At 41.1% G+C, this 14,681-nt stretch overlaps 1 protein-coding gene across 1 annotated transcript in view; it reads left to right on the forward strand.

The window, feature by feature from the left end:
• Positions 1 to 255: 255 nt before the first annotated feature.
• The window catches only part of PDE3B (phosphodiesterase 3B), a 172,952-nt gene continuing 158,526 nt past the window's right edge, over positions 256 to 14,681 (forward strand). The window contains exon 1 of the mRNA XM_043580732.1: positions 256 to 1,246. Within this exon, the coding sequence (XP_043436667.1) occupies positions 272 to 1,246 (975 nt within the window). The 5' untranslated portion in view covers positions 256 to 271. The remainder of the gene's footprint in view (positions 1,247 to 14,681) is intronic.

A 14,681-nucleotide genomic window follows, 5' to 3' on the forward strand; every position in this document is an offset into this window, starting at 1 on the left:
CGGTGCCCGAGGGACGCGGAGGGGGCGGCCGCAGCGGTCCCGGGAGCAGCCCCTTCCGCCCCTCTCCTCCGCCAGCATGTCGCGGACCCCGCCGCTCCAACGCCCGCGCGGCGAGGACCCCGGGCCGCGGCGGCGGGCGCAACCCTGACGCGCTGCCGAGCCGGGGCGGGGGGCGCCCGGAGCGCGGGGCCGGGGGTGCTGAGGGAGCGCGAGCGGCCGCCGCGGTCCGAGAGGGGCGTGCCGAGCCCCGCGGCCAGCCCGGGTCCCGGCCATGAGGAGGGACGAGCGAGACGCCAAAGCCATGCGGTGCCCGCAGGCGCCGGACGGGGCCGGCCAGCCCCCCGAGAGTCTGAGGAACGGCTACGTGAAGAGCTGCGTGAGCCCCCTGCGGCAGGACCCTCCGCGTGGCTTCTTCTTCCACCTCTGCCGCTTCTGCAACGTGGAGCTGCTGCTGCCGCCGCCGGCCTCCCCCCAGCAGCCGCGCCGCGGCTCCCCCTCCGCCCGGGCGCGCCTCTCGCTGGGCGCCCTGGCCGCCTTTGTCCTCGCCCTGCTGCTCGGCTCGGGGCCCGGGAGCTGGGCTGCCGGGGCCGCCCGGCTGCGGACCGTGCTGAGCGTATGCTCGCACAGCCTCAGCCCCCTGTTCAGCATCGCCTGTGCCTTCTTCTTCCTCACCTGCTTCCTGACCCGGAGCAAGCGGGGTCCCGGGCCGGGCCGGAGCGGCGGCGGCGGCGGCGCCTGGTGGCTGCTGGCGCTGCCAGCCTGCTGTTACCTGGGGGACTTCTTGGCGTGGCAGGCGTGGACTTGGGCTTGGGGGCCCCCCGCCGCGGCCCAGCACACGCCCCCCGCGGTGGCGGGCAGGTTGTTCTCGGCGCTGAGCTGTGTGGGCTTGCTGACGCTCGCGCACCCGGCCAGGCTCCGGCACGGCATCCTGGTGCTGCTCTTCTCCAGCTTCGTCTGGTGGGTCTCCTTCACCGGGCTCGGGTCGCTGCCCGCCGCCCTCAGGCCGCTGCTCGCCTGCCTGGTCGGGGACGCCGGCTGCCTGCTGGCCCTGGGCTTGGATCACTTCTTCCAGATCAGGGAAGCCCCTCATCACCCTCGCTTGGCCAGTACCGCCGAGGACAAAGTGCCTGTGATCAGACCCCGCAGGAGGTCCAGCTGCGTGTCGTTCGGAGAAACTTCGGCCGGTTACTCCGGCAGTTCCAAGATGTTCAGGAGACCTTCGTTGCCTTGCATTTCCCGCGAACAGGTATGGTACCAGAAAGCACGGCTTGGGAAGGAAGCGAGTGCGGTTTTATCGCTTCGATTCCCTACTTGAATTAGCGTTCTCGAAAGCACGTTAGTTAGCTTCCAGGGTTTGCGGGGTGGGGGGGGGGGGGCAGGTTTGTTCTGGAAAGAAATGCTAAATTACAGGAAGCTTTGTAAACGTGCAGAAGTACCTTTTATCTTGGAATAGAAATGAAATCGCAGACTGATCGTATTGCAACTTTTAAAGACTTTGTTCTCAGAGGAATGAGGTGAGTTATTTGCGGTTTAATAGATCGACGACTCGCCACTTGGGCACACACTGAGTTATGTCTTTTTGGTGCTGTTTGTCTGTTGCTGGTATAATGATGGTATCTCTCCAATGATCACATATAGCAATTAGATTGAATACACGTGTGTGTGTGGGGGTGTGTGTGTATATATTTTAATCAGTGCGGTTTCATTCTTGATAATCGAGAGGACGAATTCGAGATCCTATAATGAACAGGGATGAGCTGTGGAACTGAGGCTTGTTAGTGTAGATGAAAAGATTGTTGGGAATACTTTTTAAGGGATTCTTCCCCCACCTCTCCCAGTTTCAATAGTATAGGCCATCATAATCTTTTACAGGCTAACTCCTGTCCATGGGTATTTGTTGCATAATTAGGAGAGTGTTGTAACAATTTAACCTTTAAACTTAGCAATGTCTGGAAAGATGCCAGAAGTATTTCCATTTCCCCCCCCTCTAGGTTTACATGGGTTTTGTTTGTTTGTTTGTTTTGTTTTTTTAAAGGAATTGAAATCACCCTCAGGGAAAAGTTGCCCTTTATGTAGTTTGGAGAAATCTTGTCCTATGTCACCAAGAAATCAGCAAATATAGTTGCTATTCATTGAACATTTGCTAGATGCAAAATATTACATATATTTTCTCAAACCCTCACAAAAGCTCTGTATGGTGGATGACAACCTCAATTTAGAGATGAGTAAATTGAGGCTTATAGAAGTTACCCAACTACTTCCCACATCCAGTAAGTGGCGGTGCTGGGACTTGAACCTACACGTTTCAGTTTTCAATGCTGTTTTCTAAGCAGCTAGAAAGAGGAGTGTAGAGGTTTTAAGTAGGAGAGTAGGAGTCTACACCATTGGTTTTCAGGCTTTTTGACCAGTGCTATGTTTTACACTGGGACCCAGTGTATTTGAAACAGAAGTTTCTTGTTCTTACTACGTCCGATGCTCTCTTTTTAATAGTCTTCAAGCTACCACATTGATTTTATGTTTAACACTGATCTGAAAGGTTCCAATGAGACCACACTTTGCTTTCTTGAAAAGCGTTCTCTCAGAGGCCGCTTTTGTGGTCTGTACTTACTGGGCCACATGCTAGAAAGAATTGTTCAAAAAGTGTTATGCCTTTTGTTTTCTAAGTTTACAGCCAGCGATGCTGTCTAGACAATGCTTAGAAAGATGTGTGTCAGGAGAAACACTGTTGGGAGAAAAGCTGCAGAGCAAAGTCATTTCGGCTCTTTTCACAGGCTGGAATGGCAGTTGGCTTGACTATATGTGAATAGGTTGCATTTTTTCATACCAGAAAAGTGTTTTAGCAGTCTCATCACGTTTGTAAACAATTTTCCTGTACTTAACAGTATTGCACTGTAATGTATTTTAATTGTAATCTGTTGGTGTAGCCAGTTATGGCTGTTTTCTTGTAAATTGAAGACCTCTGGTCGTCTTAATCCTAGTCTGGTCCTCTTTTACCAACAGTAACCTTTTTCAGCCTTCAGCTAGGTGCAGTGGTGTTGTTATTGCTAGGTTGCTTCCTTTACTATTTGTATTAGAGGAAAACACAATTTCACTTTTAAAAAGGGCATATTTTCTTATTTCAGAAAACCCGTATTCACATGAGTAGAAACCATTTTTGGGGTCTTCAATATATGATGTTAGCTCAAGGGTTTATACGTGGCTATTTAACATTCAGTGTCATAAAGTAGTACTATTTTGGCATTACTACAAATTACTAGATATTTTTAACTTTGCAAAGATTATAATTAACATTCATTTTTACTTATGCTAAATTCCTGAAGTCTAACAGTGGGTCTGTGGCTTTTGTTTGCATGTTTATTAGGTTAAAGAAGTTAAGGAGAAATTAGGACTTTCACAGAAGTACAAGACCAAGAGATTTTTCTGATTTTCAAAGTGGTGAACTTTGTATGTGACAATTGTGAAGTCGCCTTTTTGTTTCAGAAAGTGAAGGAAGGCAAAGATTTTGGGTAGAACTTGATACAGGGGGAAATGTCCTGAATTCATAGGCAGAGAGTCAAGGGTTAAGTCGTGGCTCTACTGTGTGATCTTGGACAAGTAAGTGAGTGAGTCTCACTATCCTGTCAAGTTAGGGGATCCCAGTAGATTAATTCTATAGTACCGTTCAGTTCTAGAATCCATTTCTTTTAGTAAGGTATAAAATAAAAGTATAACTAAAACGTCACAAATTAGTAGTTCTTGAAGTTTTACTTAAGTGTTGAATGTTGATACTAATAAGCTATGTTTTCTAATTGGAAAAGATGAACAGATATTCTACTTTTTGAATAGAGCACTTTAAAAAAGTGTATGTGGATTCATTTTTGGATTGATAACAAAATTATACTTTGATTTCTTCAAGAACTTAAATGTTTTTATGAACATCTTTGAAAAACAATTGAAAACTCATATAAATGCTTTTAATTGTGTCAGAGTGTATTTAAAATAATCTTTAACTTTTGGGATATTAGGTACGATGTTGAAAATTAATGGCATATGTTTGCAAGACACTTGATTTTCGTAATTAGACTGGTAGTACTTGATGTAAATGCTGTGTATGTGTCATTTCTTAGCTAAGGGTTTTTGTTGTTTTTAGCAAAGCATTTAGAGATTTAAAGTTTAAATCTAGTTACTGCTGACTGTGTCCTCTCTTGGGTTAATGGAAAGAAACACTCGGTTTGTGGCGCATTTGCCAGCAGTCAGCTGAAACTAATAGAAAGCTAAAAGAAAAAAAAAATCAGTTGTCTACATAGAGGCATTGACCAGAGTATAACAAACTACATATCTATGCCATTTTAATTGTTTATTCTACAATGTAGTTTTCAGCTTCTCAACCAGATGATTTGGTGTGTGATAGACTAGCTAAATAGGAGGTTTTGAAAGGTGTAAGTTACTGTGTGAGATATTTTTCTATACCTAAAATGCTAAGTGCTTTCTAAATGGTTAGGTAAATATTTAAAAATTCTGTGGCCTTAAAGCCCATAAATATTATTTAAAGTGTTAATTTTATATGAAAGAGATATACACATGTAGTAGGTAGGCCTTTAAAAAAGACTTTAAAGTTTAAGTGATTATTTACCCCCTTAAGGAATTTGCAAGGCAAACCCCACTATGAATTTCTTTACTCATACTGTAGTATTTGTGAAATTTACTTTATGGTTTTAATGAGTGAGCGTTTTATTCTCATTTCATGTTAATATTTTTGTAGTAAAATATCAACCTATGTAATGATTTTATGCTCTATTTTGTAAATATGTCCTCTGCCATCTGAATTATCTTTCAGAAATCACAGATTTAATCAAATCACTCACTCTTAAAAATCTCTTAGACTTTTTTATTGTTCACAGGATAGAGTTCATGCTCTTGACTCTTGCCTACAAAGTCCTTTACAATCTGCCTTTAGCCTTTTGTTTGTTTTGTTTTTTAAAAAGCCACGTGGGACTTACTGAACGAACACCCCTTCCTCACATCCATCCTTGGCTCTAGCTGTTTGAGGACTGCTTATTGTTATTGACTTGTGGACTTTTTTCTTCTGCTTCTATCATTCACACTGGTTAAAATTTCCTTTAAGGAACAGATAGGATTAAGAATCTTTAGAAAGTACAGTGATACTCAAATTAATGTATAAGCAGAGGACAGAGCTCCATTATAGCAGAGATGGCCATGTATAAAAATAAATCATGCGAAGCAGTCATGACCTGAGATAGAATATTTTCATTATATCGTATGAAATAATAACATCTCCATAGTTTATGTTTTTCCACACTGAGTGAAAGGTAAATAGGGTCAACCATGAGTAAACCCGTATGAAGTTTGTTTTCATTGTCCTCTGACTTTTTATCCTCCTCAGGCAGGCCCTTCTTATTCTCCTTCCTTATTCCCAATTACTGTGTCAGCCCATTTCCCTAGCACATTTTACTTCTTTCCTATACCCCTAGCCAAAACAAGAACAGACTATACTTGCTGAACAAGTTTATTTGAACATGAGTATATTTGTATAGCTATAGAAGATAGAAGAGATTTAGAATTTATCTAATTGAAATATCATTTTTTTCAAGTTTATTTTGAGAGTATGAGCCGGCACAAGAGTGGGGGAGGGGCAGAGAGAGAGGGAGAGTGAGAATCCCAAGCAGGCTTCGTGCTGTCAGTGCTGAGCCTGATTCCAGGCAAAATCTCACCAACCGTGAGCCCAAATCAAGAGTCAGACACTTAACTGACTGAGCCACCCACGTAACCCTGAAATATCATTTTATAGAAAGGAAAGAAATTCAACTCCAGGGAGATAATATCGTCTCCAGGTTATGCTGTGAAATATTGGGACACAAGGACTTGAGTCTAGGTCTGGACTGCTAGTCCCTCTATATTTTCCATAAAGAGTGCCTGAATGCATAGTTTTGCCAGCTGTCTCCAATTATGTGATAAAAGACGTCCTTGGTTAAAAGAGGTGGGTGGGGTGGGGAGTGGCGGGAGAGAGATAGGAGTGAGAGATAGCAAAGCCTCTGTGTTGACCTTGAAGACACACTTGATACCTGATGTGGTTGTTTCAGGGTGACTTGTAGGATGCAGCTGGTCTCAAACTCAGGTGCCTTCAGAGGCCAGCCACATAATGCATTTATGTTACATGTTGAGAAAGGAGGGGTGGGTGAGAAGAATGGAAGTGAACTGACTATTGCCTACTTTGCCTGAGGGCTCTCAGTTTAAACAAAACAAACTGAACTCCTATGTTAGCCAAGCAAAACTTTAAGAGAGCTGAGTTCTGTCTGAGTCTTTCTGACAGTTTGTAACATTGTTCACCTTATTATATACAAGTTGATCTGTGTTTGTTTAAGTGATTGTTGGAAGCTTGTTCCTAAAACTTGGGCACAGGAGTGTATTTCCTGCTGTCTTTTTCTTTTGCAACCTAGAATTTTCCCTCCAATATTGATACCTAGCAGGTATCTTTATCTTTATAAGATAAAGATCTTTATCCCTCCTCCATCCCTTAGAGGACATTGACTACTTGTTCCCTAGATTTCAGACAACTTGCATCCAGGGTTTCTTACATTTATTTACTTAGCACTTAAAATTGTAAATGAGAAATGCCATACGTGAAAGACTATATATATGATATTTTGGTATGGTTTAAAGAAGAAAATAAAACAAACAAAAGTCAGGTACTCACCACTTATTTTCTTCGAAGTTCCCCGTGTAACCTATTTTGTATCTCCTTTTCCCTGCCTCAGAGGCAACACATCTATTCTCATATATGAGAATGTACACACACACACACACACACACACACACACACACACAGTATTAATTCCCTTACTTAGCTTTACTATTATAATCCCCATGAATGTATTCCTAAGTAAATAATATGTTGTATTGCCTACATCTGAACTTTAAGTAAATAGAATCATGCTGTATGAATTCTTCTATAACTTTTTTTTCTGATGATTTCTGAGATGCATCCATGTTGATTTGGATAGTTGTAGTTAATTTTTGAGTGCTTTATAGTATTTTAATATCATATGGGCATAGTAAAATTTACTTATCCATTCCACTGTTTGTGGACCCTTGGGTAGTTTTCAGTTTTTGCTATTATATACAATGCTGCTATGAAAATTCTTATAAACGTCTTCTGGTGCATATGTGCATCTAGAGGAAGAACTGCTAAGTTGCAAGATAGGCTCCTATTCAATTTTACTAGGCAGAATAATGGCACCCTGAACATGTGCCTGTTCTAACTCCTGGAATTTGTGAATTTGTTACTTTATGTGGCAAAGGGGACTTTGCAGGTGAGATTAAGTTAAGGGCCTTGAAATGGGAAGATCAACCAGGATTGTCTGAGCGGTTCCAGGGAATTGCAAGGGTCCTTAAAAAAGTGGAAGAGGGAGGCAGAAGAGATCACAGTGACCGAAGAGATGTGACAGTGGCTGTACGGTTGGAGTAATACAGGGTGAGGAAGACTCACTTAATCCACCTTTGACTTTGAAATAGGAGAAGGTCAGCAGTCAAGGAGAGCAGGCAGCCTCTCAAAGCTGGAAAAGACAAGGAAATGGACTTTTCCTTAGAGTTCCCTGAATGAAACGAAGCCCTGCCAACACCTTGATTTTAGCTCAGTCAGACCAGCCTGACCCATAGAGCTGTGAGATAATAAATTTGTGTTGTTTTATACCATTGAGGTTTTAGTTGTTACAGGAATGTATTACTTTGCAACAGTTTGTATAGGTTGCTGAAACAAAGTACTGCAAACTGGGTGGCTTGAGCCACAAATCCATTGTTTCATTTCTGGAGCCTAGAAATCCAAGATCAAGGTTGGTTCCTTTGCAAGAGCTCAGAGGGAGAGCCTGCCTCGCAGCTTCTGGTGGCTTGCTGGCATTGTTAGGCAGTTTTGGGATTGTAGATGCATCCCCCCTATCTTGACCTTCATCTTTCACATGGCACTTTCTCTGTGTTGCTTCATTTTCTCTCTGTGCCTGTCTTTGTGTCCCAATTTCCCCTTTTTGTAAGGAACCCAGTCATACATGATTAGGGCCCAACCCTAAGGACCTCTGTGCAGACCTTATTTCCAAATAAAGTCACCTTATGAGATACTGAGGGTTAGGATGTCAACTTTTTTGGGAGAACACAGTTCAACCCATACAGGTGGCAGTAGAAAACTAAGACTATGGCAAGTTGAATTGTTTTTCAAAATGGCTATACCCTTTATACTTTTGCTAGAATTCCCTGAAACCAATGACTCCTATTTATTGACTTTATTTTTGTTAGTTTAGAGGGTGTGAAGTGGTATTTCTGTGTGATTTTAATTTGTATTTTCCTAATTACTAATAAGGCCGGGTACTTTTTATATTTATGGACTACATTTTTAAAAATTATTTTTGTTTTTTGTTTTTTAATGTTTATTTATTTTTGAGAAAGAGAGAGAGACAGAGCACGAGTGGGGGAAGGGGCAGAGAGAGAGGGAGACACAGAACCTGAAGTAGGCTCCAGGCTCTGAACTGCCAGCACAGAGCCCAACATAGGGCTCGAACCCATGAACTGTGAGATCATGACCTCAGCCGAAGTCAGATGCTTAATTAACCCAGAGCCACCCAGGCACCCGTGGACTACATTTCTTATTCGGGGCTTACCTGTTTATATCTTTTGCTCTTTTATTTTGCTGGTTTATTTTTTCTCAATAAATCATGAGTTCTTTATGTATTCTGGACATAGGACATTAATCCTTTATTAATTGTTTGACTTGCAAATATCTTCTTTCAGTTTTTATGGTGTCTTTTGATAACTGGAGTTCTTTTTTTTTAATTAATTTCTTTATTTTTATTTTATTTTATTTTATTTTAATTTCTTTATTTTGAGAGAGAGAGAGAGAGCAGGGGAGGGGCAGAGAGAGAGGGAGAGAGAGAATCCCAAGCAAGCTCTGTGCTGTCAGTGCAGAGCCTGATTTGTGGCTCAAACTCACAAACTGTGAGATCATGACCGAGCCAAAATCAAGAATTGGATGCTTAAATGACTGAGCCACCCAGGCGCCTGATAATGCTCTAATGCTAAGACTCTTTGTGTCTTGTTTATGAAACCCTTCCCTATTGGAAGTTATAATATAGATTTCTATATTTCTTTTTAACATTTTAAAGTTTTGCCTTTCAAAACTTTTTACCCATAAAGAATTGCTTCATATGATCCAATCTCATTTTTTATCCAGTGGATATTATCTCAACACAATTTATTGAACAATTTATTCTCCATTTATCAACATTGCTACCTCTGCCATATATCAAGATATATGTCTGAAGATTCAGTATCTGTATGAATCTGTATGTGGGCTCTTTATTTTTTTATTTTTATTTATTTTAAATTTATTTTTAATGTTTATTTTTGAGAGAGAGACAGAGCATGAATGGGGGAGGGGCAGAGAGAGAGGGAGACACAGAATCTGAAGCAGGCTCCAGGCTCTGAGCTGTCAGCACAGAGTCCGATGCAGGGCTGGAACTCACGGACAGCGAGATCATGAGCTGAGCCAAATTTGGACACATAACCAATTGAACCACCCAGGCTCTTTATTAAGTTTCATTGGTTAGTTTATGCACTCTGTGTTTATACCACACTGTCTTAATTGTAATAGCTTTATAATAAGATAATATGTGGTAAATCTCTTTAAAAAGTTTTTAAAGAGTATGTTGGGGTTTTTTGGACTTTGCTTTTGAATATAAATTTCAGAATAAGTTTGTCAGTTTCACAAAAATCCTGTTGGGATCAGCATTGCAATAAATCTTTTGAACAGTTTAGAGAAGAATTTGCTTTTGATTGAAATTTTTAAGTGATGTTTTTCTATGAATTTATTTAATGTTACTTTTCAAATTTATTTTCTTGGTTCCTAATATATTTTTATTATCTGGTTAGTCTGTTCAGCATCTGCATTAATGTCCTCTTTTTCTTTTCTTTTTTTTTTTTTTTTTTTCAACGTTTATTTATTTTTGGGACAGAGAGAGACAGAGCATGAACGGGGGAGGGGCAGAGAGAGAGGGAGACACAGAATCGGAAACAGGCTCCAGGCTCTGAGCCATCAGCCCAGAGCCCGACGCGGGGCTCGAACTCACGGACCGCGAGATCGTGACCTGGCTGAAGTCGGACGCTCAACCGACTGCGCCACCCAGGCGCCCCTTTTTCTTTTTTTTTTTAATGTTTATTTATTTTTGAGAGAGAAAGAGTGCATGCATGCATATAAGCAGGGGAGGGCCAGTGAGAGGCCGGATAGAAGATCTGAAGCGGGCCCTGTGCTGACAGCAGAAAGCTCACTATGGGGCTTGAACCCACAAACCAGGAGATCATGACTTGAGCCAAATGAGACTTAAACGACTGAGCCACCCAGGCTCCCTCTCTTTCATTTCTAAGATCATTTGTATCTCTTTTCTTTGTTTCTTAATTGGCCTTGCTAGAAGTTCATTTGCTTTTTTTTTTTTAAGTTTATTTTTTTTGAGAGAGAGAGCGCACTCATGCACATGTGCACAAGTGGATGAGAAGCAGAGTGGGAGGGAGAGAGAGAATCCCAAGCAAGCTGTGCTTTGTCAGTGCAGAGCCCAATGTGGGGCTTGAACCTACCATCTGTGAGATCATGACCTGAGCCAAAATCAACAGGGGAACCCTTAACCAACTGAGTCACACAGGTGCCTCTATTTCCTTTTTTTTTATTAAAAGATTTTTTCTTTAATGTTCATTTATTTTTGAAGGAGAGAGTGAGAGACAGAGTGTGAGCCATGAGAGGGGCAGAGAGAGAGGGAGACACAGAATCTGAAGCAGACTCCAGGCTCTGAGCTGTCAGAACAGAGCCTGACGTGGGACTTGAACTCACAAACCGTGAGATCATGACCTGAGCTGAAGTTGGATGCATAACGAGCTGAGCCACCAGATAACCTGCCTCTATTTGCTTTTTAATCTTTTTAAAAAGCCAACTCTTTGGATTAGTACTTATTTTCTATTTTATTTATACCAGCTCTTTTATTGTTATTTTTTTCTTTCTTTGAGTTTCTTTTCTTAAAATTTTTTTTTAATGTTTATTTTTGAGAGAGAGAGAGAGAGAGAGACAGAGACAGAGAGACAGAGCGCAGGCAGGGGAGGGGCAGAGAGAGAGGGGAAGACACAGAATCCGAAGGAAGACAGCTCAGAGCCTGACTCAGGGCTGGAACCCATAGACTGCAAGATCATGACCTGAGCTAAAGTCAGATGCTTAACTGACTGAGTCACCTAGGCACCCCTCTTTGAGCTTATTTTCTTGTTCTTTTTCTAACTTTGTAATTGAGATGTTAAGCCCATTAATTTTGAGACTTTTTAGTGTATTCATTTCAGATTATACATTTCTCTAAATATTGCTTTAGTTGACTCTCACAAGGTTTGGTGTGTAGCAGTGTTATTGTTCAGCCCTAAGCATTTTCTCATTTTCATTTTGATTTCCCTTTTGACTAACAAGTTGCTTTGAAATAATAAAAATTTCTAATCATGCAGGTTTTCTAGTTATTTTATGGTTGTTTTCTGATTTAATTGCCTTGTGGGCAAAAGATGTGGCCTAACATATGATCAGTTTTCATTACTGTTCCGTGTGCTTGAAAATAATATATATATTTCAATTTTTAGGTACAATGTTGGCTGTCTGGTAGGTAAATGTTGTAAAATGTTCTTGTCATGTTTTCTGTGTCCTTATTGACTTTTTAAAACAATCTTCTTGACCCATTAGTAACTGGAGAGAATATGAAAAATCTCACTTTACTGGGACATCTGGGTGCTTCAGTCGGCTGAGCTTCCTACTGTTGATTTCGCCTCAGTTCCTGATCTCACAGTTCATGAGATCCAACCCCGGTGCCACCCCTCCCCCAGACCCTCACCTCTGTGGGCTCTGTGCTGACAGCACGGAGCCTTCTTAGGATTCTCTCTCCTCTCTATTCCTTCTCTGTGCTCTGTCTCTTTCAAAAAAAAAAAAATAAATAAATAAATGCATAAACTTAAGAAACAAAAGCTTGAGGTGCCTAGATGGCTCAGTCAGTTGAGCCTCCGACTTTGGCTCAGGTCATGATATCCCCATCAATGAGTTCCAGCCCTGCGTCGGGCTCTGTGCTGACAGCTCAGAGCCTGGAGCCTGCTTCAAATTCTGTGTCTCCCTCTCTCTCTGCCCCTCCCCCACTCATGCTCTGTCTGTGTCTCTGTCTCTCTCTGTCAAAAACAAACATTAAAAAATAATAGTAAAAAAGTAAAATAAAACATTAAAAAATAAAAAAATCTCACTTTGCTGGTAGATTTGTCAGTTTCCGCCTCATAGTTTGCAGTTTGCGTTTTGCATTTCATATTCATGAGAACATAGGTGGAGAATAGAACTTTTCAAATTAGATAGAATTACTTACCAAAGGAATAACAAAAGGTATACATGAGAGAAAGGATATTTCAAATGTCTAAAGAGTTAATGTAGGAAAGTAGTGGAAAACTAATTTGATCAGAGTTAGTATATATTTGCAAATTGCCTTTTATATATGCTAGGCTCCAGAGATACTAAGCACAGGGTCTGTATTCCAAGGAGCTCAAACTCTAATGCAGAGAGAAAATGTGAGTAAATAATTACAATTCAGTGTGGAAAGTGACATAGCAGAGGTATAAACAAGGTACTATGGGAACAGTATGGAAGGAACAACTAACTCTCTCCTAGTATTGGAAAGCCTTCAAGAAGTAATTAACAATTGACCTTTAATTTTCAAAGAACGTTTCTTCTTGATATAAAATAAGTCAAAAATGAATTTAAAAAAATTTCACTCCTATGAAAAAATTTCCCTCCTATGACTTTAACTAATTTTTTAAAATTTATTTTATTTTAGTTTTTTTTTTTTTTCAACGTTTATTCATTTTTGGGACAGAGAGAGACAGAGCATGAACGGGCAAGGGGCAGAGAGAGAGGGAGACACAGAATCGGAAACAGGCTCCAGGCTCTGAGCCATCAGCCCAGAGCCCGACGCGGGGCTCGAACTCACGGACCGCGAGATCGTGACCTGGCTGAAGTCGGACGCTTAACCGACTGCGCCACCCAGGCACCCCTATTTTAGTTTTTTAATATAATTTGTTGTCAAGTTGGCTAACATACAGTGTATACAGTGAGCTCTTGGTTTTGGGGGTAGATTCCCGTGATTCATCGCTTACGTACAACACCCAGTGCTCATTCCAACAAGTGCCCTTCTCAATGCCCATCACCCACTTTCCCCTCTCCCCCTGCCATCAACCTTCAGTTTGTTCTCTGTGTTAAAGTTACTCCGTGTAGGGGCACCTGGGTGAATCCGTTGGTTAAGCAGCCAACCCTTGGTTTCAGCTCAGGTCATGATCTCATGGTTTGTGGGTTCAAACTCCATGTCAGGCTCTGCACTGGCTGTAGGGAGCCTGCTTGGGATTCTCTCTGTCCCTCTCTGTCTCTCATGTACTCTGTCTCTCTCATGTGCTCTGTCTCTCTCTCTCAAAATGAATAAACTTAAAAAAAGTTATTCTGGTGTGATTTCTACCTTACTCTAAGTGTGTATGGAGATAAATAACTTCTTTTCAACTAAGAGATTGAAAAGTCACACAAAACATAGTCAAATCAGGCAAACTGTTCACTTTGAGTGACCAATCAATGCTAATAACTAAAAAAGAGGTTTAAGTCCTTTATCAGAAATGTCAATATCAGTGGTAAAAAATAATATAGGCAATAAAGTAATGTAACCCAGGATCAGAAAAGAGGGATTATCATAAGATGTAGTAATTACCAAGTATTTACTATGTGTTAGTCTTAACAACCCTGTGAAATAATTATTGAGATCCTGTTTTGCAGCTAGACACTAAAGCAGAAAGGCAAATTAACTAGCTCTAAATCACTTAGCTAGTACAGAGAAAATACCATAATATGCTGAGTGCCATTTACCAGTGTAAACAAACCCCTAAGAACTCTCCCAGCTGAAACAACTAAACTACAGGTTTAAACATTTTATGGAATACTTTTTGAAAGGAATCACTGAGTAAGAAAATCTCAGATCCCAAAAAAGAACTGAAGGTAGTGTAGGGTAGAAAACATTTCCCTTCTAGGTTCTTTGCCTGGTCTAATAATTAAATTGACATAAAACAGATTACCGGTAGAAAAACAAATTTGACTGCATATGCGGGAGTCTCATACAAATATGAAACTCAAAGAAGTGACCAAAGAAGGAATCTTTTATACCTTTTAGACAAAGAAACAATACATGTGTGAGGAATTGACAAGACAAAGAGGTTTGGGCTTGGGGTAGTAAATTGGTGAAGAAGTAACAAGTTTTTGTTTATACAGCCTTCTTGGCTCTAATTTCCCATCTCTGGTGATAAGGATGCTTTCTACTCTCCTGGCACTGGGAGAGGTACCTTTCTCACTGGAGATTTATCTCCTGCTTTGAGGGTGGGGGAGACAAAGGAGGGTTAGACTGTCCATCTTGCACTAGCTGTTTCTCAAGTACCTTTATTTTTATTTATTTTTAAATTTCTATTTTTTATTGAGTGTAGTTGACATACAGTATTAGTTTCAGGTAAACAGCATAGTGGTTTGACAGTAATATACCTGATGAAATACTATGATGAGTGTGGTTATCTGTCACCACACAAAGTTATTACAGTATTGTTGACTGTATTTTCTATGCTAA

The sequence above is a fragment of the Prionailurus bengalensis genome, chromosome D1, assembly GCF_016509475.1.
Source record: "Prionailurus bengalensis isolate Pbe53 chromosome D1, Fcat_Pben_1.1_paternal_pri, whole genome shotgun sequence".
In the NCBI taxonomy this organism is placed as follows: Eukaryota; Metazoa; Chordata; class Mammalia; order Carnivora; family Felidae; genus Prionailurus; species Prionailurus bengalensis.